This window comes from Podarcis tiliguerta (genome assembly GCF_965153285.1).
Source record: "Podarcis tiliguerta genome assembly, chromosome: 6".
NCBI classification, from domain to species: domain Eukaryota; kingdom Metazoa; phylum Chordata; class Lepidosauria; order Squamata; family Lacertidae; genus Podarcis; species Podarcis tiliguerta.
This window is the reverse complement of record NC_139539.1, coordinates 46,208,263-46,232,328: the sequence shown is the minus strand read 5'-3', so window position 1 is coordinate 46,232,328 and position 24,066 is coordinate 46,208,263. Positions and strand designations below refer to the sequence as shown.

General features: G+C 45.9%; 1 protein-coding gene across 5 annotated transcripts in view; it reads left to right on the top strand.

Annotated features, from left to right (window-relative positions):
* Positions 1-24,066, top strand: part of MICAL1 (microtubule associated monooxygenase, calponin and LIM domain containing 1) — a 45,702-nt gene that overhangs the window by 16,112 nt on the left and 5,524 nt on the right. For all 5 annotated transcript variants that reach the window (XM_083445646.1, XM_083445645.1, XM_083445644.1 and 2 more), the window contains 18 exons: positions 1,749-2,043; positions 4,925-5,132; positions 6,152-6,268; positions 6,839-6,940; positions 8,475-8,630; positions 9,655-9,755; positions 9,964-10,221; positions 11,718-11,833; positions 12,472-12,598; positions 13,018-13,102; positions 16,126-16,273; positions 18,178-18,365; positions 18,635-18,744; positions 19,010-19,060; positions 20,512-20,686; positions 20,964-21,049; positions 21,235-21,877; positions 22,897-22,976. In XM_083445646.1, coding sequence (XP_083301772.1) covers positions 1,780-2,043; positions 4,925-5,132; positions 6,152-6,268; positions 6,839-6,940; positions 8,475-8,630; positions 9,655-9,755; positions 9,964-10,221; positions 11,718-11,833; positions 12,472-12,598; positions 13,018-13,102; positions 16,126-16,273; positions 18,178-18,365; positions 18,635-18,744; positions 19,010-19,060; positions 20,512-20,686; positions 20,964-21,049; positions 21,235-21,877; positions 22,897-22,976 — 3,015 coding nt within the window. In that variant the 5' untranslated portion in view covers positions 1,749-1,779. The remainder of the gene's footprint in view (positions 1-1,748; positions 2,044-4,924; positions 5,133-6,151; positions 6,269-6,838; positions 6,941-8,474; positions 8,631-9,654; positions 9,756-9,963; positions 10,222-11,717; positions 11,834-12,471; positions 12,599-13,017; positions 13,103-16,125; positions 16,274-18,177; positions 18,366-18,634; positions 18,745-19,009; positions 19,061-20,511; positions 20,687-20,963; positions 21,050-21,234; positions 21,878-22,896; positions 22,977-24,066) is intronic.

Sequence of the window (24,066 nt, the reverse complement as noted above, 5' to 3'; positions counted from 1 at the left end):
TTTCAAAGAAAGACAACTTTCTCCATGCAATGCATGCCTGAAGATAAGCAAAGCACTTGAAAGAAACTTCATTAGCTGAAGTTACACCAGTCAACTGTTTTATTATTCTTTCTGTGTGCAGAGGGCAAGAAGGAAATAGCTCTTTCACCATGGTTAGTAAACGATTGATATATATTGATATATATATTGATATATTGATATATATAAATAAAATGAGATGTGTGTGCACATTGGCATATATATATATATATATATATATAATGAGATGTATGTGCACATTGGCTTCTGCAAACCGGAAAGAAGTCACCTTTCTTTTTAGACACTGCAAGGAATTTTCCCAGCCTGTGTCAGCCTTCTTTAGCAACAAATGTGGTTGAGTGAGCGCACAGGAAGTTGCTAACCACGAAGCTGGGGGAAATTAGTACAGAACGCCGAGCAAGTCACTGTGTTAGGAAACTTAGGGCTGCGGTTAGAAAAATGTGCAGGCTGCTTTGTAGTGCTTCCAAATTACAGCTGTATCATTGACAGCAGGTAAACACATCACTCCTCCTTCTCCTGAATATGAATAAGCTTCAGCAGGACAAGTATATCAACTGCCCATAACATTCTTGTTAGAAATATATAGACTCCTTTCTTGAAAATCAGTACACATGAGCAGATCAATCACTTCGTCACTTTCCTTGTTTGCTACAGTCTTTTGTATTCCTGCCTTCTTTGCTAAAGTCTGTATATCTTGCATTCCAGAATTAATATTGATTAAGAAAGTCAAAGAGCAGCCGAATCTTGTGTAACCTCCAGTCTTCTGTAGATCTGCTGTTTAGCACAAAGCAAGCCTGAATTAAGACTTTTCATGCATACTTTGTAGTCCAGACTTGGCGGGTGGGATGCAAATGGACTAAGGGGAAAAGGAAGTGGTGTTTTTCCACTTCAGATAACTTTCCAGCTATTTCTCTGGGCCCGACATGCATGAGTCAACCATGGTGTGCAACATTTTCACACTGACTGTTGGCCTTGTTTGTGAAAGGAGACAGACCTTTGCTTGGAGGTAGAGCTTGGATTTTTCCTAATGCTGCTGAGGGCAAAATGTGCGCCCTAACTGGGAATAAGCATATGTTTTTATGCTCTTTCTATTTTCAGTGCTAAATATGACTTAGGGCTTTTCAAATACATGAATATGTTTCTTTGGGATTTGGCAGTCTGTATATACCTGTCACAGTTAACATCTGACCTCTAGACACTAGAAGTGGTGGTGTTATAACTCAGGGGTGGGGAACTTCTAGGCCGTGGGCCAATCTTGGCTAGGCAGGGGTCCAGTTTGGCCCCACCTGTCAATCAGCTGGTGTGCTCGCTGTTTCTCTTGCATCTATTAAGCTGGGCCATGGGGTATGGGATGATAAAGACCTGGCCTGCCAGGACAAATAGTTCCCCCACCCCTGGAACTATTGTCTAAGACACATTGCCTTCAGACTTCTGCACCTGCTCATATTGCATGCATTTTCTCTCATGTCTAAGCTTGAGCATGTCTTGAATTCAGACATAACCCTTCTCCTGAACAGGACCTATGTATAAGGCTGCATATGGGTGTAAACAGATAGGTATGTTGCATTCCCCTTCATCTCCCAAGGGGGAGCAGCTGGAAGCAAGGAGTTATGTCTTGCTGCTGGGTGTTGCCTTGCAATGCCAAACTCCTGATCTCTCCAAGGAGCAGGAGCTGTTGATGCTCACCTGTTGCTTTCTTTCTTTTCCAGGCTTCTTCTTTGCCCCTGAGTTCCCAGGAGGATGAGCCAGCAGAATGGGGAGCAGTCCAATCTGTCTCATTCGCTCTTTGACACTTTTCTCCATGCCAAGCAGTGCAAAGAGGTGCTGGGAAGTTTTGAGGCGCTTTGCAGACACCTGGGACTGGAGCATACTGGCCAGCTCCAGTTCTATCACAAGCTCAAGTCTCGCCTCAACTACTGGAGTGCCAAGGCTTTGTGGACCAAGCTAGACAAGAAGGCCGGGCACAAAGACTATGATCAGGGGACAGCATGTGCCAACACCAAGGTAAGGTGGCAGAACTGCGGTTGCTATGCTGCAGAGAATAGCCTACCTCAGGGTTGGGGGAACCTCTTCATCCTGGTGGGCCACATCTTTATCTCCACCACCCTGAGCGGCCAACTTTTGACAGGTCATTTGTGCTGCCCACCTGTCAACGTTTGCCCACTGGGGGAGATGCTACACAAAGGAGGATTGAACTCTCTATGCATCAGCTGTTGTGCCAGTTCAGTTCAGCTTTTTGCAGCCGTGTCTCTACCTGCCTCACACCTGATGTCACAAATGACATCAGATGTGGGGCAGGTGCAAGTGGTTTTAGAAAAATGACCATGTGGGCCAAATAGGAACACCTGGTGGACCAGGTTTGGTCTGTGGGCTGAAGGATCTGCAGCCCTTGTCTACTTGATGGTCATCACATGAGATGCTGAACATTCTAGGCCTCTCCTCTGGTGGCCAGTACCAAGGACCATCTTCCCGTGTTTCCCAGATGCTGAAGCAGGCCTATTTCTTAAATGTGTGCTAAACGTCAGCAGTACAGATGAGCATATCTGGGTTATTTTTCGTATTCTGTGGTTGCTGTACTTCTACCTCCAATTCCTGATTAGTTACTATACGTAATGTAAACATTAGTTCTGCCTACGTGCATTGCTTCAATGTTTTATCATTACTTCCTAGTTCTTAACTTACAGAAGTAGATCGTCTGTTGTGTTCCTGTTATTCTAAAAGATAACTCGCACTGATAATGGTGGCGTTTCCATTGATTTCCAAACGTGTAGGCAATTGTGCTCCTGAAGAACCCTTCCAAAGTTCACTTTACACATTAAAATCAAGATTTAATTTCATTGTCACCAACAAACCAATCATCACACAGAACATAAGCAAACAGAGATGATGCAGTATGGTTTCTTTGTAAAACCTCAAAACAAAAAAACGTAAATTAAAAGGAAAAATTGAGAAAGACCAGTGTCGTAAAAATCTTTCAAAATATGTGAACACTTGGAATTGTGAAACCTGAAGGAAAGGAAAGAAAGAGAAGAGAAGCCATTCCTATATATATTATATATATAGGAATATATATATATTAAGTTTCTATCCCACCCTTCCTCCCAAAGAAGCTCTGAGTGGCTGTTAAAAGATTCTGTCCATGAAACCCTGTAGCTCAGGAGAACCCCCTTCGCTGCTTAACATCACACCCAGGGATGCCTAATATAATTGACAATCCAGCCATATGAGAAATGCAGGGAGCCCTTGCGGTCGAGACTCCAACTGTTACCGCACGGAAGATTGTGTTGCAGGAGGATTAAATGCCCTACTTTTGTGCTAAATCGTATGGCCAAGTAACCACGGGACAGAAAAGCCTACAGGATGGTAAATTGGTACTTTGTATTGTTTCCTAGTTGTCTTCCCTTGGGAGCGAGCTTTTGTTTCAGAAACACTTAACTTCTTCCTATCACTTAAGCAGCAACAGGTTGTTGCTGGGAAAACGTGACTCTTTGCTGAGCTTGTGGAGCTTTGGGAATGTGAAGTGCTGAACAGTCTGGACTGTGGTTGTGTTAACATCACTCATGATGAGTGACTCTTGGCTCCATGTCACTTTGTGACTCTGTACTGTGTCCAGGGATGGCTCCAGGTTTGAGAGTGATGGAGACAAAGGGAACTCTGGAGGGCCTTGCTGGACTTACTTAGTGGCAGCACAAAGCACTGGATGACAAGGAAGGTGCCCTGAAAATCTCTCTGAGCCTTTGCCGGACAGCTAAGGATGGTTGGTTGAATTTCCCACAATGCCCTGTCCTGGAACAAAGCTATGCCATCTTGTGGGAGATTGCCATTTTGTGGCTAGACTTGGCTAGGAGCATCAGGCTGAATTTCTTTTTAAGGGGGGAACCACTGGCAGGAATGGGGCTGACCTTTGGCAGCTGCCCAAGGATGCTTAGTGCTGGTCTGTCAGGTTCTGCTCTATGGAGCAAGGGCTGCCTTCCTTCCAACCCCATATACGGATTCAAACTGCCTTTGAACGGAGGCTAAGCAGTTCAGCTTGAGGTGACTGCCAAGATAAACCTTAAATGTACGCTCTGAGAGTAGGGCTCAGAAGTATGTAGCAGATCTCGGAATGCCCTGCAAAAATAATGTTTGGATCTGCAGTGACTTGTTGGGGTGTACAGGCAAGATGGGCAGCATCAGGCCTTAGGTGGTTTGGAGTGTAAACATCTGTTGCAAAAAATCTTGGTGGATGTTTAAGAACTTCCTGTATGGCTGGATCTGTTGCAACAAAGCATGATTCAAATTCTGACTGACCACTCATGTGATTGAACGGCTGCTTTGCTGAAGGAGACTGAGACAAGTCACTCTGTGTGGGTTCACCATACTTAAGTTCCGTGCTAAAACAGGTTGTTTTTTTTAAAAAAAAAAATCCCCGAAGAAGGTGTTTATAGTAGTGAGGGGTTAAGACCACGGTATTGGCAAAAAGCAGTTAACTGCAGAGCAGTGGTGTCCAAACTTTTTTCAAAGAGGGCCAGATTTGATGAAGTGAAGGGCCGTGAGGGTTGACCAAAGGGCCAACCAAAGTTGTTAACCTTTTTGTAGGATTTGACCCCAGGAAGTAAGCTGCTACAGGGGCCAGATTAAACCAACCAGCAGGCTGGATTAGGCTCCTGAATCGGACTTTGGACATGCCTGCTGCAGAGGCTTCTGGGTCTTCCTTTGCCTCTGAAAAGGAGCATTGTGCCCGCCTGCTCTTTTGACATAATGCCAAGCTCACAGTCACTCTTATGGATTGTATGTTGCCTGCCTGCTCCAGAGGCTGCGGCCACGGCAGCTTCCAAGTGTAAGCACTGTCTCCTTTATGGCACCATTTTATAAACTTACCACCCGGTGATAATTCTTTTTCCAGTGCCTGATTATTGGGGCAGGCCCTTGCGGCCTCCGCTCGGCGATTGAACTGGCCTTCCTTGGAGCCCATGTGGTGGTGGTGGAGAAGAGAGACTCCTTTTCCCGGAACAATGTGCTGCACCTTTGGCCTTTCAGCATCCAAGACCTGCGGGCTCTGGGAGCGAAGAAATTCTATGGCCACTTCTGCACAGGATCCTTGGATCACATCAGTAAGTAATGCAGAACGGACCAGGGCAGGGAAAGTATCTCCAACATGATGGAATAGTGGCGAGAAACCAGCATTACCAGCTAATGGGAGCTAGTAGTGGTGGGAGTGGGTAGGATGGAATATTAATTAATTAATTAATTAATTAATTAATTAATTAATTAATTAATGGCTTGGTCTAGAAAGCATTTACTGAAAAAGTAATTTAAAAGTGCGTTTAAAGGTCCAGCATCCTTACGTAAACTGAACATTTACTGCAAAATGTAGCATTTCTGCTTTCGAGAGGGCGTTCTCAGGAATTGGTTCTTACTAGATAGCTCAGTCGATGGAGCATGAGGCTTTAATCTCAGGGTTGTGAGTTCGAGCCCCACATGGAGCAAAAAGATTCCTGCATTGCAGGGGGTTGGACTAGTTGACCCCCCTGGTCTCTTGCAGCTCTGTGATTCTACGGTGTGTCTCCTAAGGAGGGTTGTGTTTCACTGAGGGAACTGCAATGGGTACCCAAATTAAACGGTACAACAAGAAAGTAACTGTACATCAAGGTGGTACAAATTCAGAAAGAACAACATTGGATCAGTGTTTCAAATAAATTAATAAATTGTGTAAGTAAATAAATCAGTCAAATTGCCAGTGTGGCAGAGGAATTAGCTGACTTTAACGATCATTCCTGTCTTTTGGGCTTTGCTTTCATTTTAACACTATTGGCTTATTGGAGTTTAGCTTGTTGCACACTCTTCCTCCCAGCCTGCATCTAGAAAAGCCTCCATGGTGCCATATTCAATAGCTCTTTAGGACTCAGTGTCCCTCTTGTTGAAGCTGGGGAAGGCCATGATTTTCCAACCCCATGACAGGGAAATCATGGAACAGGCTTCTTTCTGAAATTGGAAGAAGAGGTGGCTGGAAGGTGGAGCTGGGGTTTAAGGCAGTGCTTGCCTGAGAGCAACTTTGAAATGGGCACAGATGGGCTTGTTTGTTTGTTTAATTAGGCCAGCTCTGCTAATCCTCTCCTTCTCTGTCTTGCAGGCATCCGCCAGCTTCAGCTGATCCTGCTGAAAGTTGCCTTACTCTTGGGGGTTCAGGTTCACATCAATGTGCAGTTTAAGGGGCTCGTCCCACCTGCAGCAAATTCAGATGGACAAGGTAAGAATGACAAAAGTCCTAAGCCTTTGGAGTCCTTAAGGGCAATGCACCAGTCCACACCCATTGTTTCTGCAGGTGAGAAGGTAGCTCAGGACGTCACAGTGAAAAACTGTTTCATGGATGAGTTTCTTTTCTGTTCTGCCTCCACTTTCAAATGTTCATTTCCCCCTTACTTTGCCATAGAAGCAAAACGAGAAAGAAACCAAGCCATCAGACACACCCTGCCAAAAAATGCTCATGGTCTCTCACATCACTCACAACGCATGGCTCTGAGGCACGTCTTGGTCAAGCTGTTACATTTTCATGGGTGTCCTGTTGGCTATGGGTCCATCCACAAAGGCAATCCCATCTCCAAAATTGTGAACAAATGCAGTTCTTGAGTTTCAGACCAGGACATTATGGTGCCCTTAACACATTCCAAGACAGGATTGGGTTGCTTTTGAGACAGAGACCTGCAGTTTCTCCTGCTTTGTTCCTGCTTTCTTTATAAACATGCAAGTCTGGGGAAGGGTCTGGTGAATTTGACAGTCTTTGCAGCAGGGATCCTGATGTTATCCTCTGTTATTACAGTCAGTGGCTGGAGAGCCATCCTAAATCCTCCTTCGTGTCTTCTGAACCAGTGTGAATTTGACGTCCTCATCTCTGCCGGTGGTGGCAGGTTTGTGCCAGAAGGTAAGCAGCCCTTTAAGACCTCTAGTTAAGGTTGTGGGAGAATTTTACTTCAGGTTTTTTTTGATGCTCCAGGTGTCTTATCAACAGCTCCTTAGGCCTCTAATAGCATCTCTCCTCAACACTGGTGGAAACTTGTGCCTCTGGCCTTGTGATGAGCAGGTTCCCCCCTTCTTGTGTACTGAGCATCTCCAGCAGATAGAATAAAGGGCAAAGCTACAAGTTTTCTAGGAACAAACAGGGCAACTCAATGCAGATGCAGTCCAGTTTGTAGATATGGTGCCTAGCCAAGTGAAAGGCCAAAGCATTATTGCAGATTTTGGGGATGGTAGACACTTCCCCAAACCTCAGCTTTTATGACACTCAGAATTCAGGGGAGCCCTGCTTCCTATATTTTTGGTTGTTTGGGGAAATGTTTGTACAGTATTAATATTTGCCCTGGAATCTGCAAGTTGAGTGAAGTAGAGTTAACTGAAATTGCCTCTTTTTGTGTGTGTTTAAATTGATATACTGTTTTTCATTTTGTCACTTGGGGAGTTGGCCTAGAGACCATATGTTTGACACTTAAGGTTTTGGATTCAGGTAGGTAGCTGTGTTGGTCTGACGCAGTCGAAATAAATAAATAAATAATGTCCAGTAGCACCTTAGAGACCAACTAAGTTGGTTCTGGGTATAAGCTTTCATGTGCATGCACACAAAAGCTTTTACCCAGAACCAACTTAGTTGGTCTCTAAGATGCTACTGGACATTTTTTCCCCGACTTAAAGTTTTGCTTTCATCTGCTCTGCTTCTCCTGATCTCCCTCAATACCAAATCAAGGGCTCCTCAGGAGGGCTTTAGGTGCATCAGCAAGAGGAGCTGCCCAGCCTACCACAATGCCAACCATTGATAATAGCTTGGGTCATAAAAAAATCTGAAAGGCATCTTGCCTTGGGGCAGGAGAGGAGATGAAAAGCAAAGGGAGAGGGAACAATCTCTGTAGACGCTTTGGCACCAGGAAGCTTGCTCTGGTGGCAGCTTTTACTGGGGCTTGCCCAGACCATTTTCAGAGCTGACCTGCCACTCCACTCCAGCATTTCCTTGCCCCTCTCCTTTCATTTCCCACACCTTTATAGGAGTGCTGCAGTATTTTTCAAGCCCTACCAACAATTCCCCAAACAGAGAGCCACAATTCGGCTTTTGTGAAATGCTCCCAGCATTTCAGATCGTAATAGATGAGTACAATTGCCGTCCTGCCATGGTGCTGAGCTTTCTCTCAACATTCAATCAGAATTCCTCATGGTGTCACCTTGAGAGCTGGTAAATCCCATGCAACACTCTTCAGAGATCTTGATATTCAATGGAGCTGGGGCTTGGCGTTTGCTACTCCGCTACTAGAAATAGAGTGGCTAGTCTGGACACTTTTGGGGTGTTACCATATTTCAGATGAGGGAACAGGCCCCATGTTCTGTTCTTCTATCCTTTCCCTAGTTCTTTCACAAACTGCCAACCCTTCCCTTTCCTTCAGGACTAGCGCTCTTTGTGTGTTTCTCTCCAGGCTTTAAGCGGAAGGAGACCCGTGGGAAATTGGCCATTGGCATCACCACCAACTTCGTTAATCACCACAGCAGGGCTGAGGTGGAGGTGGCCGAGATCAGCGGAGTGGCTCGCATCTACAACCAGAAATTCTTCCAAAACCTCTACAACAAAACAGGTCTGGGCCGGATGCTTCTTACCTACAGTTAATGACACTTTCCCCTTGTGCCTTCAGTAAAATCTATGTCATTCCGTAGTTTGCAGTGAGAGAAAATGGGGAAGCCCACGCAGCAAATGGAAAAGGGTCAACCTGTCTCAAATACCTTTTTGACCAGTCCTGGATCCTTGCCATTTTGGATACATTCCAATAGAAGCTGAATAAATTATGTAAATCTGCTTGTTTGGGTAGTTTAGCAAATCAGGCTTTCTTGGCATGGGATTTTTGGCAGATAGGATATTTGTTTCCTCAAGTGCCAACTATATAAAGCTCTGTAAGGACAAAGGAAGAGCTCTGTTGGATCAAACCAAAGACCTGCTTTGTCAAAAATCCTGCTTTCTTACAGTGGCCAACCAGATGCCTTTGGGAAGTCTGGAAACCGATCATCAGGGCAATGGCCGGCCTCCCCGACTGTGGTTCCCCAGCAATTAGTATTCAGAGACACACTGCCTCTGGTCTTGAAAGCAACATGCAGCTATCATGACTAGTAGCTATTGATAGCCTTCCATGAATTTAAATCCATGTAAGCCATCTTACATGTTAATAATAATAATAATAATAATAATAATAATAATAATAATAATAAATTTATTTATACCCTGCCCATCTGGCTGGGTTTCCCCAGCCACTCTGGGCGGCTTCCAATGGAACATTAAAATACAATAACCTATTAAACATTAAAAGCTTCCCTAAACAGGGCTTCCTTCAGATGTCTTCTAAAAATCTGGTAGTACAAAGTACCATGTTACATCAGCAGAAGGCAATGGGAATTCCCTCCTCTTCTTCCTGCTGTGTGTGTCCTGCGTTCCCCCAAATCTACACCAGAATGTTGGGGGAACAGATTTAGGGGCACAGGGGGAGAAGAGGGCAGAAGAACATTCCTTTGCCCAAGCAGAAGTCCTTGCACTGATGGAAGCTTTGCGTAGTGCTAGGCTGAAAACAGCCCCCAGCCTTTAACCTTCTGCTTGTGTTTGAACAATTATAGGCATTGACTTGGAAAACATTGTCTACTATAAAGACGACACTCATTACTTCGTCATGACAGCCAAGAAGCAGAGCCTGCTGAAAAAAGGAGTTATCTTAAATGTACGTATAGAGACTGAAGCTCCTGCAAGTACCATGTGGGAGGGGATGGCGACCCCAAACCATCTTTTGAATTTACATGCTTTGGAGGTGAAAGATCCGGCCAGGCCGAGAGCTGATTGACACACCCATAATCTTGAACTCTGCAACATTCCAACAAGATTTTTTTACTATTGCTATGGAAGATATCTTGGTCTCCATTCATTTCTAGGACAAGTCAGACATAGAGAGCCTGCTGTCTCCAGAGAATGTGAACCAAGAAGCTCTTCTTGCTTATGCAAAGGAAGCTGCCAACTTCTCCACCAATTACCAGCTGCCTGATTTGCAGTTTGCACTGAACCACCGCAGCCGCCCAGATGTTGACATGTTCGACTTCACCTGCATGAGCCGCTCAGACAACGCAGCTCTGGTGCGTGACTGCAACGGCGCCAAGCTGCTCATTGGATTGGTGGGGGACTGCCTGGTGGAGGTAAGTGTCCCCATAATGAGACCACAGCAAGCATATGGACAGAGTCCTTTTCACAGTGGGAGAGTGGGTGTGGTGGTGGTGCATCTCAACCATCCTTGATTGCAGTTCTCATTCACTTATCTTTCCATATGAACTGACCTACTTGTTCAGAAAAATCACATGGCACACTGCCTTGAGATTGTACTGGTTCAGTGGGGAGCGGGTGGTGCTGTGGTCTAAACCACTGAGCCTCTTGGGCTTGCTGATCGGAAGATTGGCTGTTCAAATCCGTGCAATGGGGTGAGCTCCCGTTGCTCTGTCCCAGCTCCTGCCAACCTAGCAATTCAAAAGCACACCAGTGAAAGTAGATAAATAGGTACCACTGCAGCGGGAAGGTAGACGGCGTTTCCGTGCACTCTGGTTTCTGTCATGGTGTTCCGTTGCACCAGAAGCGGTTTAGTGATGCCGGCCACATGAGCCAGAAAGCTGTCTGTGGACAAACGCCGACTCCCTTGCCCTGAAAGCAAAATGAGCACTGCAACCTCATAGTTGCCTTTGACTGGACTTAACCGTCCGGGGGTCCTTTGCCTCATGCTGTTTTTTTATTATTATTTCTGGTTCAGAACTGGAGAGGGTTTCGTTAAAAGCTTCCTCATCTTAAAGAATTGCTGTCAGTTGGGAAATGTAGGTTTAAACAATTTGTGTGAAGTTTGTTGTAACTGCGTTACATGGGAGCTTTACTTTGGGATTTTTCTGACACTGGCTAAGCTTTCATTCCCATTGATTTCTAGGAGTGTTTATAAACTTGCATTACAGTAAATAATGCTGTACTGATTAGAAAAAAAACACTTTCCTCTTCCATGCGTTGTGATGGGAACCGTTGCAGAAAATGTGTTGAAAGCTGAAATGTTCTTTAAAGGATGGGAGTTAAGCAACCTGCTATCTTGTTTTAAATCTGCATGTTTCTCAGACAGACTGTCTTTCACCTGGACTTAGCAGGGAGCCATGTTACTTGACTATCTGGGCTTGAAGTCAAATCTGCTCCTGGATTTTGTGAGGCCTGAGGCTAACCTTTGGCTGGGGACCATATGCATTGGGTTTTTTGTTTGTTTTTCTTTGTTTTTTAAATAACCCTGCCCTTCTGTTTGTCTAGCTTGGAGGGCTCGTCCAACATCTGGGAAACCTGCTGTCTCTGATCTAGCACTTTATCCTTTGCACTAATTCACTTCACTATGCAGCCCCCTTTATCTGGCAAAACAGAGCTAGCCAGCTGACACTTGGTGTGAGTGGGGAGTGGGCCCCCATTTAATGCAAACGTTTGCCAAAACAACATGCAGCACACAGAGGGGCTGCTGTGAATTAACCATGACTGCCAGAATCACTCTGGAATCCCAATTTCCTGCTGCGTTTTTGATGCAGCTGAGCTGTTGGCCAACGTCTGCTATATCTCATTGACTCATTTTGCTAAGAGACACCAAAACATCTCTTTGTTCTTTCTCTCTCTTTTTGTTTCCCAGCCATTCTGGCCTTTGGGCACTGGTGTGGGCAGAGGGTTCCTGGCAGCTTTCGATGCTGCCTGGATGGTGAAAAGATGGGCCTCGGGGATGCCCCCTTTGGATGTGCTGGCTGAGAGGTGAGCACTCTGAGAAGGGGCATTCTCTGCCCACAGTGATGGTGGGGTGACTGGCGATGGTGGTGGTATCTTGAGGTCTATAGATGTTCCAGGTTATGCATTCAATGTAGGGAGGAGAGGTATTGATACAGTGAGCCAGGACTGCCTATTTTGTCTAGAAGTAGTGCTTCACAGTCTTGGGCAGTTTTCTCCCACTGAACCATCCATAGACAGTCTTGTCTTCTGCTTCATGCTCTCTTGTTCAGTCTTTTAAGCCCTAGCCTGGTAGCCATAAGGCACCAGGAACTTCACACAGGCAAGTGAGTGAGCTGGTGGAGCCCCTTTCTGTTCTGCTGCCCAACCTCAGGAAATTCCCAGCATCATCTAGGAGACTTCAGGGCTGTGAGTAACTGACCTGGAACATGGAATGGGGAACAGGAATGGGTGTAACTGAGAGCGCAGGAGAACTTGTTGATGCTGCTCATGCTACAGACCCAGGCAAGGGGTGAGGAGGGACTGCTGTGAAGATGAGAAGGGTGAGAGCATGTCGATCTTCCTCTTTTGCCTGAAGGCTCCTGAATGCTGTGAGTGCCATGTACACAATGTATCTTGGTGCTGAGGGACTAAGAGGGGGGCATTCCTGCTTAATCTCCATGCAGGGAGAGCATATATCAGCAGCTGTCGCAGACCTCACCTGACAACACCAACAAGAACATCAGTCAGTACAGCATTGATCCTACCACGCGGTACCCAAACATCAACCTCCAAGCCATCAAGGCCTCTCAGGTATCACTATACATATAGGATGGTGGAGAAGAACACAATATCTCCTCCTTTTCCTTGTCAGTTTTCTGATGATTCTCTTTGCCTCATGCACTCTTCTTTGCAGCTTTTAAACACTGGCACCATGCCACGTCCCTGAGCCATATTCTGAAAGTAACAGAAATCTATAAGAACGCTGGCATTTGCCGCAATAGGGCTTGGAGAAAAGACTCCCTTGCAAGACGTCCTTTTGTGCTGTTCTGGCACTGAAGGCTGTTCTTTGCTGAGTAATGGGGTGTGGTGTGCTTTCCAAGCTGGGACGCTAAGGGCCACACAGGAAGCATTTGGGCAGCTGCAGACCTGGGGGAATTAGCTGGGTCTTGTTCTGGATCCAAGCTGTGGTCAGTGATAGGAAATAAATAACTGGGTGCACCTGCTTCCAGGTTCGTAATCTGTATGTGACAGGAGAAATTGAAATGGATATGAAGAAAGGAAGAAGTCGTGGCAGCCCCGAGATAGTCAGCAAAGGCAAGTCTGGGTCATGTTCTCCCCTGGCTACTGGTTGCATGGATCCACCTGAAAACCAGTACCAGACCCCTCCACACTTGTTCATACTCGCTGTTCTCTCCCTTTAGATGAATTGGATTTCTCTGCAGCAAAGTGCAGATCCTCCTCTTCTGTTTTTCTACCCATATGACCTCTCTGCTTGCTGTTCCTTCCCTAGGACTCTGCTTTACCCCCAAGCAGCAAATATCTGGGTCAATATTGCTGTCTCTCAGACTGGGATGCGGAAGAGTGATCCCAAGCATTCACTCTAACAGACTGTTCCTGGTTCTCCATAGACAGGGCAATGTTGCCTTTGCTAAAAACAAAACAAACCGAGATTCTGTGACGGTGAAAGCTGAATAGGGTGGCTTCTTACGTATTAAGAAAATAAAGCAATGTGTATATATTTAGTTGTTTTGCAAGTTCCATTTTTGCTAGTTATGGGCAAGGCACCAATCTACCTCCTGCTCCCCTGAAGTCCAGTTCTAGTCATCTCTTCCAGACCCCTGCAGTGTAGGAGTCACATTGCATCAGGAATCCCTGACCGATGGTCATCCAACCTCTCTTTTAAAACTTTTACCACCTTCCAAGGTAATCTGTTCCACTATTGAACAGCTCTTGCCATCCAGACATTGCTGACACATTTTTCAAACCTTCCTTTGTCTCCATAAAGGCTAGAAATGTCCTGTTTCGAAATAATGAGGCTTGAGATTCTGGAGATACTCAGTTCTGCATGTGCAGAATCCACACCGCTCTGCACATAGATTAAACATAAAATTGGGAGAGACTCAGTTGAGTCTGGAACAAGAGACCCGCTGCCTGCAGCATCCCAGATAGATGTTTGTCTGACTTTGCTCAATGGTCTGTAATTTGCAAAATAGTCTCTGAAGGCAGGTTTTCTTAGGAGAGAGGAATCAGTGTTAAGGCTGACTACTTTCAAGTGTTCTGGCATAGTGCATAGAGTCTACAAGTCAATGTCAGCAGATTGTTACTAGTATATAGGAGACCTTTTTTTTTTTGGCTGAGTTTTTGTTCTCTGATCTCAGTCCTTTTTGCAATTCTTTTTCTCCCTCCACCCATTCTCTACGGTTCCACTTCTGGAAGTGCTTCAATTTTGTTACCCCAGAAGGAAACTGGTTCAGGATATTCCTTTGGGGGAAAAAATTCCTGGGAATACACCTGCATTTTGGGCAATATTCCCATGATCCACAAGCACACAGCATACACCTTAGTAATAGAGTAGCAGAATCCAGTTGTCTTAATAGGGTTGAGGAAACTTTGGTCTGTTATAGTCAGCCAGCCAGTTGATTCTGGACTGTAACTTGGTTAGCAACATGGCTGGCTTGTCTTGGGGCTGGTTTGCCTCTTGGTTAGCAAGAAGCCCAGAACTAAGGCCTTGCCGTATTTTTACCTCACTGCAGGCATGCCAGGGTCCCCAGGAAAAAGATGGTCCAAATCTTTCCACAGTGAAATTCCCTTTTATTCTGGTGTAAACTTGGGTGTAAAAACTTCTGCCTCCCAACAAACTAACAAGGCTGAAACATTTCTGCCTACTCCATAGGCACCCTCTATTCATCTCCCAGGAGAAAAACACATTTGTCACAATCTCTCACTCCCAAACTATCACTTCTGTGGGGAAAAAATCCCCTGCTGCCCAGTTCTTAAACAATGGAGAGGGTGCTGTAGCATTTTCCTTTCCGGCTGTCTATGAAATAAACTAAAAATGCCACCGATAGCTCTTCATTTCTTGAACTGTTTTTCTGCCTTCTCTTACATGTGTGTGCATTTCTCTGTCCCTCTGGCTCTCCCTTCCCTCTTTAAATTACAGCTCTCCTGTTTCTTCTCTGTGTTTTCTCATGTTTCCTCCCACACTGTCATTGTTTTCCATAGCCCAGTCTGTTCCCCTTGGCCTTGCTCTGCTTATGGAATAGCCCTTGTGATGGTTAGCAAATAACTGTGTGTTTTGGGAGGTGGGGAGATAATGTGACCTGCCCGTTCACTGTCACCCTGGTTAGAAATGGAGTGCTAGCTACTAGGAAGACTTCTCTGATTCACTTCCACTCAGCTTTTAGGCTGTGCGTTGATGGATTCCAAGCTAAGGATGTTGTTACAAGTCTATTGCATGCTGATGTGTAAATCAGCGGTGCAGATGATGGCAATGTGATTGTTGTGGGTTCCTGTGTGGCATCACAGGCTAGCCCTGTGCTGTACTGCTTTTGATGGAAGCAGAGTATACTTTGGTGGTTATTCTTCATATTGCAACAGAGCTGTGGTTTAGGCAAAGCAGTCACATTTTGTCAGCATAAAAGCTGGCTGAAGCTCCCTATTTAGCTGGACTTGGAGTACAGCAGTCTGCCCTAATTCTAAAGAAACACATACACAGTCTCATCTCTGTTGGTAGCTATGTGTTAGGCTTTTCCCCTTTTCTGAGCTCTGATGGAGGAGGAAAAGTTCAGACAATAAACCCCGATATGCTGCCAGACTAGGTACTGTGCATTACAGAAATCCTATTAATTCCTATTAAACCGCTGGCCAACAGGCTAATCTTGGTCAGCCAGGGGGTCCAGTTGGACTCATGAGGCCATTTCCCCTCCCAACCCATGCCCACTTGTCTATCATCTGATGTCACTGGGTGATGTTAGTGGTGGGAGGTGTTTTTCAATCCAGCTGGGTGTTGCTTCACAAGTGTAGCCCAAGCAGGGAATGGTGAGTGGAGGGTTCAGTCCTGCTGGGTGCTGCTTTGCCAACCCCTTTCCTGTGGGTCAGTTTGGCTAGGTGGGTTGGACTGCTTACCTATCAAGTCACCTGATGCCATCATGACATCATATGATTAGAGTTAGCCCCCGGGGGAGGGGGTGGAAGAAGATTGGGCCCAAAGGTTCCCAATCCCTGCTTGTCCCTAGGTGCATCTTGGGAACTGGACCAAGTGTCTCTCTCTCATGTACCCTTAGCTTGGTTTGCTCTTTCTCTCTCCTCTCCATCACCCTTCATCCACCCTTCTCCAGATTCCAACAGAGCCTATGAGGAGCTGCTTAGCTGGTGTCAAACTAATACAGCAAATTATCGTGGCATCAAGGTAGAAGACTTCACAACCTCCTGGAAAAGTGGCCTGGCCCTGTGTGCCCTCATACATCACTTCCGACCAGATCTTCTGTGAGTGAGCCTTGCCGGAGGGAGGGAGTGCTTGTGGGCACATTAGAGGCAAACTTTATAAAGGCATAACGATTAGCCATTGCTGTACCGCTCAGGAAACGCTACTTCAGAGTGATTATACTGTCCATTTGTAGAAAAAAATATTTTAAATTTGTTGTGCAGGTCAACTTATTCTGTGGCTAAGTGCTTTTTTTTTCTAAATCACACACACACATTCAGCAAACTGTATATCCCAAAGGCCTAAATTAAGGGCTAGTCCATATATGCATGTACATCACTTTAGTTCTTAATTCTTTATAACACAGCTGAGAGTGTGAATGGACTGCAGTGAAATGTATTGTGTACAAAGTGATATGCAGAGATTTGCAAGACGTTTGATCTGTGGTGGCTCACACACACACATGCAAGTTGCCATTTGATGCTGGAATAAAAGCTGTGTGTGTGAGCCACAGATCTAGTCAGCCTAGAGATCTCCATTACTGACCTGGTGATTTGCTCCATTTTGGGAAGCTCAGCATCTATCCCCCACCCCGCCTCTAGAAATCACCACATGGTGCTGCTGCCTTTGTTGTAAGTGGAACTCTCCTATACAGTTCTACTTCAGAAAAGCAGAGCTGAACGCTTCCATCCTAGCCTTCCTTTGTGTTGGAGGTTCAGAACCAAAGGGAGCCCACTGAGCCTCAGATGTCAGGGTCAAGCTAGGCCAGGCATGGGAAGACCTTGTGGCCTGCAGGTAGCTTTTGCCCTGCTGATCTAGAGAGGTACCAGTTCTCAAGCCTCTTCCCCACAGCAACCACCCTTTCCTCCCTCCCTCTTACCAGTCACAGAGAAAGAGAGGGTGCCATAAAGGCAGATGTGACTTTAAAAGATGCCTCTGCTCATGTTTATGTTGCCACAGAGCAGGGATGGGGAACCTCAGGCCCAGGAGCAAACACATCTCTCCAGGTCTCTCCTGTGGGACTTTCCCCACAACATCTTTTCTTCAGCCACACCTTTATTTTGCACCTCCTTGAGTTCCTATCCCTGGCTGGGATGTGTCTTGAGATCCGATCAGGCCTCTCACTTACCTGGATGGAGGAGAGAGAGAGGGAGGTGCAGGTGTGAAGAAACCAGCTACTGTACAAAGATAGAATTTACACTAATTGCTCTATTCACTTATGCTGCTGGTTCCCCTGCCTGCCACTGCTATGGGACACTCCCCCCCAGGCAGTGGGAAGGGAGTATGGTCTTCAGTCTAAAAAAGGTGCCCCGACCAGCCCACAAAGGAGTCTCTGCATGTTTCCTATAGGGTGTTTCAGGGGGTTAATGGCCACAAAGCCACGGACTCCCCAAACTGGGAGTCTGTTGCTTCACAGTCTTGCCTGCCAGATCTTGATAGGTGGCCCTGTTTAGGGAAGGTGTTAATGTCTGATGCTGTATTGTTTTTAATATTTGGTTGGAAGCCGCCCAGAGTGACTGGGGTATAAATAATAAATTACTACTACTACTATTATTATTATTATTATTATTATGGCAGTGACATTTCATTTGCCTGTTTTTGGTGATCAAGAGAAGCAGGGGGTCTTCCTTTCCTTGCATAGTGAAATGAGATGGGAGCAAGGTTGTTAAAACAGGGGTGGGAGGATTGCTGGCTGACATCCCATTACTGGAAGCAGTGCTGTGTGTGGTTTTCCCGTTTTGTTTAAAGTGAAACATAATTTGTGTGACTGCCTCCTGGTGCCCAGTAACGCACATGGCAGCCGCTTCACACAAGCCAGTTTGTCATGAGCTGGGAGTTGTGCTGCTATCGTTTTTTAAAGAAACCGTCACATACTTCACCTTCTGCTTCAGGTGTCTGGTTAAAGTTTCTCTCAGTCTGGGCTAAGTCCTGTCAGTCACCTTGACTTTGTATCTTCCTTCTCTAGAGACGTCAACGCACTCAACCAGAACGACCCCATTGGGAACAACCAGCTGGCCTTAGACGTGGCAGAGCAAGAACTAGGGATCCCTCCGGTCCTCTCCAGCACTGAAATGGCTTCGATGTCCGAACCTCAGAGGCTTGGCTTGATCACCTACCTGAGCCAGTTTTATGATGCCTTCAAGAACTCTCCAGGTAGAGAATCCCAAGGAACCCAGTCCTGGGGATTCTCCTACAAGGGGAGCCTCACAAGGGGAGTGGGGAACCTTGTTTCCAGGCCTCTCTGCCTGGTCCTTGGGGACTCTTCCCAGGTTCAATTCCAGGTTCAATCAGCAGCATCTCCAGGTAGTTCGGGGACCCCTGGGAAGCTGCTGCCACAGTCATTGTACCAGTAGAGTACTGAGCTAGATGGACTAGCATCTGGCAGCTTCCCAAGTTCCTAAACACTGCATTTTCTCTTCCAGAACCAGAAGAGAAAAGTTCGACGATTCTGTCGACACGTGGTACCAAGGGAGCGATCCTCTTCCTCAGCAAGCTTCAGAAAAGTCTCTCTCTCTCACGTAAACGTGCCCTGGTGAGTCTCTCTCCAAAGCCATTGCTAGCCCATCACCAGACATTCCCAGCAGTGTGTTTGTTTGTGCCTTATGTGCTGGCTAGTGGCCCTTTGGCAGCTGGTATGATCTCTTCCCGGATCACTCTAGCCCTCCCCATTTTCAGATGTCCCTAGTAAGAAGCACAGGATGGGGGGCAGGCAGTGGGGGTTACGTTTATTGCAGGAGCAAAGTGTCTTTGGCCTTCTGTCTTTTCTGCTGCTCCAAAGTCACAATTTTCGATTGCAGGAGAGCTCTGCAGCGGATGACCAAGCCAAAAAGACCAAGCAAGAGGCTGGGGTAAGTTCTTCTGTCATTGCACTTAGGGGTTCATCTGGTACTAGACAAGTTTTGGAGGATGTCATATGTGACAATTCCACATGGAAGGTACTGGCTTGAAAAAATGAACATGAAATCTGCATGTGGTTATATCAAACTCCTGTGGTATTTCACTGCCTCCTGGGAAGCTTTAGCCATCTGCAGTTTCCCACTGCATGAATATACGGGGGTGGGGGGAGGGGGACTTTTGAGTGCAGCATCTTCACACATTATGGTTACATTTTGGGTTTCCTGTGAATTTCTACATGGAAATGCCCTTGTTGCAGGAATCTGGTTATGTGTGAAGTTAACGTTAGATATATCTGGGTCCAGAATATTGATGGGAATGGATATTCATTGCTTCTGAAAATTCATTGCTTCTGAAAAATTCCATTTTTTAATCCAGTGTGTATTTCAGGGAGTTTCATTTAAGGAAACTCCATAACCCTCCTCATTGCTATTGGCTCTGTAGATTTTCTGACCTTTGAACACATGATGGGAAATCCAGTGCATGCAGTTTATTGACTGCAACTGCCAGACGAGTAATGTAACTTTAAGACTGCAGTTCAAAGACGGATCCCAAGGGTCAAATTCCAGCTTTGAAAATTGGAACACAAATGTCATTTGGGAAATCCCACACTGCCTCAGTTCCAATTTGAACTTTGCTGTGGCCCATCACAAATTTATTTTTAAGGTCTCAAAGAAACATTGATTTCCTCCCTTTTCACACAAAACGTTGCATCAGAATTCTGGCTGGTAGGATACACTGGAGGCAAATAACAGTTGCGAGGAGGTTAGATGTTGCCTATGAAGGCTGACCACTTGCACATACTCAGGGCTGCTGCTAAATGTTCCTCCCTGTATCAGGCTGCAGGCTGCTAGCTCTCATGCATAAGCCAGGCTGAAACAGCTGTTAGGCCTGGAAGAAGCCAGATGTCACTGGGCAAAAAACAAAGATTTTTATTGCATTCATCTGCTGCAGTTACATACTGGCAGAGAGCCTGGCAGCTCTCTTCTCTCGAGACTCAAACCCACCCTTCCTCTTATCTGACGGAAAGGAACGACTTGCTGGACCTTGTAGCCATTGTCTTGTTGAGGCTGTTTTCTTGGAGGAAGACATTGGAATGTAACTTGTAATGCTGCCTGATACGGTTATCTCACTCAGGATGGAGTGAGGTCATCGCTAGATGTCGGAGGCGGAGAGGCCAGAGGGCTGTTACCATTACCGGGGATGGGGGACCAGCGGCTCTCCCAGATGTTCTTGGATTACAACTCCCATCATCCCAGCTGGAGCTCAGGGATCATGAGAGTTTTAGTCCAGCAACTTGTGGATATTTGTTAATGTGTCTCATTGGGTTGAACCATGTATTTTGAAACCAAAGCACAAGATGACTCGGAACATGTGGTCCTAAAGGTTTTTTGTCTTTTGGCAGAGCCCTGTCACCTCCTCAGTGAGGAGCAGCGATGCCTGCTATTTCTGCGGAGATCGTGTGTACATCCTGGAGCGAGTCAGTGCAGAGGGATGCTTCTTCCACCGCGGCTGTTTCAAGTGTCACCGCTGCAAGACAACACTGCGGCTGGGGGACTACGCCTTCAATGAAGACGACGGTGAGTGGAGTTGAGAAGACGCAGTTGGTTAGCCTGAATGGCACAGCCGTCAGTGCAGACGGGGGCATTGTTTGATTTCTCTGAAATCCAAACTGGCTGCCTTTCTTTGCATTGTGTCTCTACTTCCTGCAAGTGCATATCAAGATTCATTTGCGCCACTTGCTTTTATTCTCCTTGAGGTATCTGAATCTGCCCTGGCAGTCATGTTTATTGGCAAGTCAGGTGAATGCAAACAACATACCCTACCTGATTATGGCTATTTTGATTTTACTCCTAGGTAATTTCTACTGCATGCTGCACTGTCCTACCTCCACGGACATAACTACACCCAGCAGCACAACCTCTGGCAGAGCAGCACGTAAGGTGAGTGGGATGGATGCCTTTTCAGAATTGGAGGCATTTGGTGCTGACTAGCAAGGCAACTCCCTAGCTGATAATTAACCTAGTAACTCTGTCCAGTAGCATATTCCATGTTACTTCCTGTCACGCTCATGGGCGACAACCTTGCAACTTGCTTGCTTGGAAAACTGGCTTTTTTGTCTCCCTAGGATTCCTCCAAACTCCTCATTCCTTCAGACAAAGGCACTCTGGACTTGGCTGCTGAGGACAATAAGATGGAAACGGGTCCATATCAACCAAGCCTGGATGAGAACCTGCTGTCTTTCGAAGATCAGCTGCGAACAGGTCAACCTACAGAACTTCATAAATCAGCTGCTGAAGGCCACAGCTTACTCCCCGCCAGAGTAAATGGAGGCTCTTGTACTATGAACTCATCCTGGCATCCACATCGTCAACCATTGGTGGAGGTGGACAAGAAGTTGGGGGACTCTGTTTCTGAGGCTGGTTTAGCTTCAGAGGTTGTAGGTGAAGGCAGAGATGGAAATAAGGCCAGTCCAAAAAGAGAGAGACTTGAACCAGAAAATTGGACTGGCAGCCAGTCCCAAGAAGAGACACGTGACAGCCTGGTGACAGGAATTCAAGGAACTGAGACAGATCCTTTTCTTTCTGGAAAGGTGCCAACTGCTCAGAGCCCCAAACTAGAACAGAAAGAGTGTGGAAATCTCCCAAAGAAAAAGATTTGCTTGTCAGCCCTGGAAAAGCTTGAGTTGTCCCGCCTGAGTCCAATATCAGCCTCATTTCACTTTCCAGATATGAAAATAGAAGAACGCAGCTTCAGCACCATCTCAGAAGGTTGCTTTATTTATATATCATATGCATTATCCCCAAAGTTTGGGGCAGACCATAAACATGGGAGGAAACCTCAGCAAAACTGAACAACATCAGAGCCATTGAAATGGCTCCCCCACCTTTGATTTTAAACCTAAGCGTCAATGGCCATGCTTAGCTGTCGCCATGTGCTCTTTCCTGTACAGCTGCATATGGCTTCAGGGCTTCCTGAGTAGCATATCCATTTGTGTGTGCTGTGCGATGTTCATCCTGCTCACATGGGATTTCTCCACCGTGCAATCCCATATTAAAACACATTATTCTTTGTGACACTGAACATTTAGCTTGTTGCTTCTGAAACGGAAGCATTTGGGATGTTAACAGATCAGAGTTGCCTCCATTGTGGCCCAGAGAGCTGTTTACTCTGGTCCACTTCCATGGTAGTGTCTTCTAATAAACCCTCATCCTTTAAGATGAGGTGGTTTAAGTAGGTGGTGGCGGCGGTAGCATTCTCCACATTGCCTGCTTAATCCAACTCACATAGCTTGCCAGACCCGTTTCTGTTCTTCGACATGGGAGTTAACCCTCCCATATTGTGCTTTCCTGTTATCTTTCTTAATCTTTGTCCTCTTTCTAGAGACCATAAAACAGGAAGCATGTGCCCTGTTCTGTTAATGCTTCATAAATGTTTAAGGGCTATACTACCAGCATCCACTGGCCTCTATGGAACAGTTTTGTTTTGGGTCTCAGATCACTGCAGTACTAACTGGTGATGAGGAATTTCATTGTTAGCAGCGTTGGGCCCAGATTTTGATTGGTACAGAAGTAATTCTACCTTCACTGCCCGTAGAAAAGAAGTGAACAGAGCATCAATGTGCCTGCTTCCCCACTTCATTATATAAAACCAGTTCTTCTCTTGGATATCTCTAGCTATAAAAGATAGCTTCACTCAACCCCCGGCTCCCAAATCACCCTTTAATTTATGGCGTCATTCCAGAAGTCACTGAAATGAAATATTTTTCTCTTGTCCTTTTTTTTGACAGATTCTCTGGAGATTGACAGTGACAGTGAAGAGGAAGAAGAGGAGGAAGAAGCAACGAGCCAAGATCTTGCAGCATATATTGTGAGTGTAGAAGCCCAAACTTTAATTCCACCACAGCAGACAAGCACAACTCAAATCACTTTCAGCACCGTTTTCAGTAACTCAGGAGGGCTGTGTTATCATCATGACATCCAAACATAGCAAAATTGGGATAGCTCAGTTGGTAGAGCATAAGACTTTTAATCTCAGTGTCATGGGTTTGAGCCCTATGTTGGGCAAGATTCCCACATTGTAATAAGGGGTTGGACTAGATCACCCTTGTGGTCCTTTCCAACTCTTCAATTCTCTGCTTTTAACAGCAGAAGAGCATTTTCTTTTGGTTTTTAACATAATCTCTTCAGCAAATCATGGGATTCCTCTCACCACCACATCTCTCAGAACCCTTCTGTTAACTCTACTTTTTCTCTCCCCTCTCCAAAAAAAATCACTTTTCTCCCTCTCTGTAGCTCCTTTTTTGTTGTTTTCTGACTCAACAGGCTCACCTTCTCCCTTCTTTTTCTCTCTCTAGCCTATTAATTTTTGTGTTTATATATTTTTTTAAAAATCTGCATCCCATCATTTGCTCTTCTCCCCCTATTCTGTCACAAGTTTCTCTGCATCTGTTACCGCCCCCCCTTTCTCTTTCCTTACCCTACAGGTTTCTCTGTACACCCCCATCTTCGTTCTTCTTTTCTTCCCCAAACCCCTCCCATTGCCCCATCTCCTCCATCTCACTGGCAACAGGCCACAAGTCTTTCACACTCCCAGCAATTCACATCAACAAAGGGTGTCTCAGAAGTAGTTGGCCAAGTGGTGTGGCTGGCTGGAAGCTCCAGTAGGCACCTTATTATCCATGGAGCTCCTCCCTATCCCCAGTTTGGATGGGTGGTGCTAGGCCCTAAATTTATGACACACATCTGGAAAAGGATCACAGACGAATATTTGGAATTCCCCCTCAAGGGGGCTGCAATTGGCTTGGGGGTCTGTAAGAACAGAAGCAGACATCTGTGTTCTGAAAGGATGACTAACAAGAACCTCACAAAGCCCTGAAGACAACCCTCTCCATTGTGCATACTGGGTATGGTCCTGTCTACACAACAAGTTTTGACTGGAGAGTGAGTCACTCTGTCAA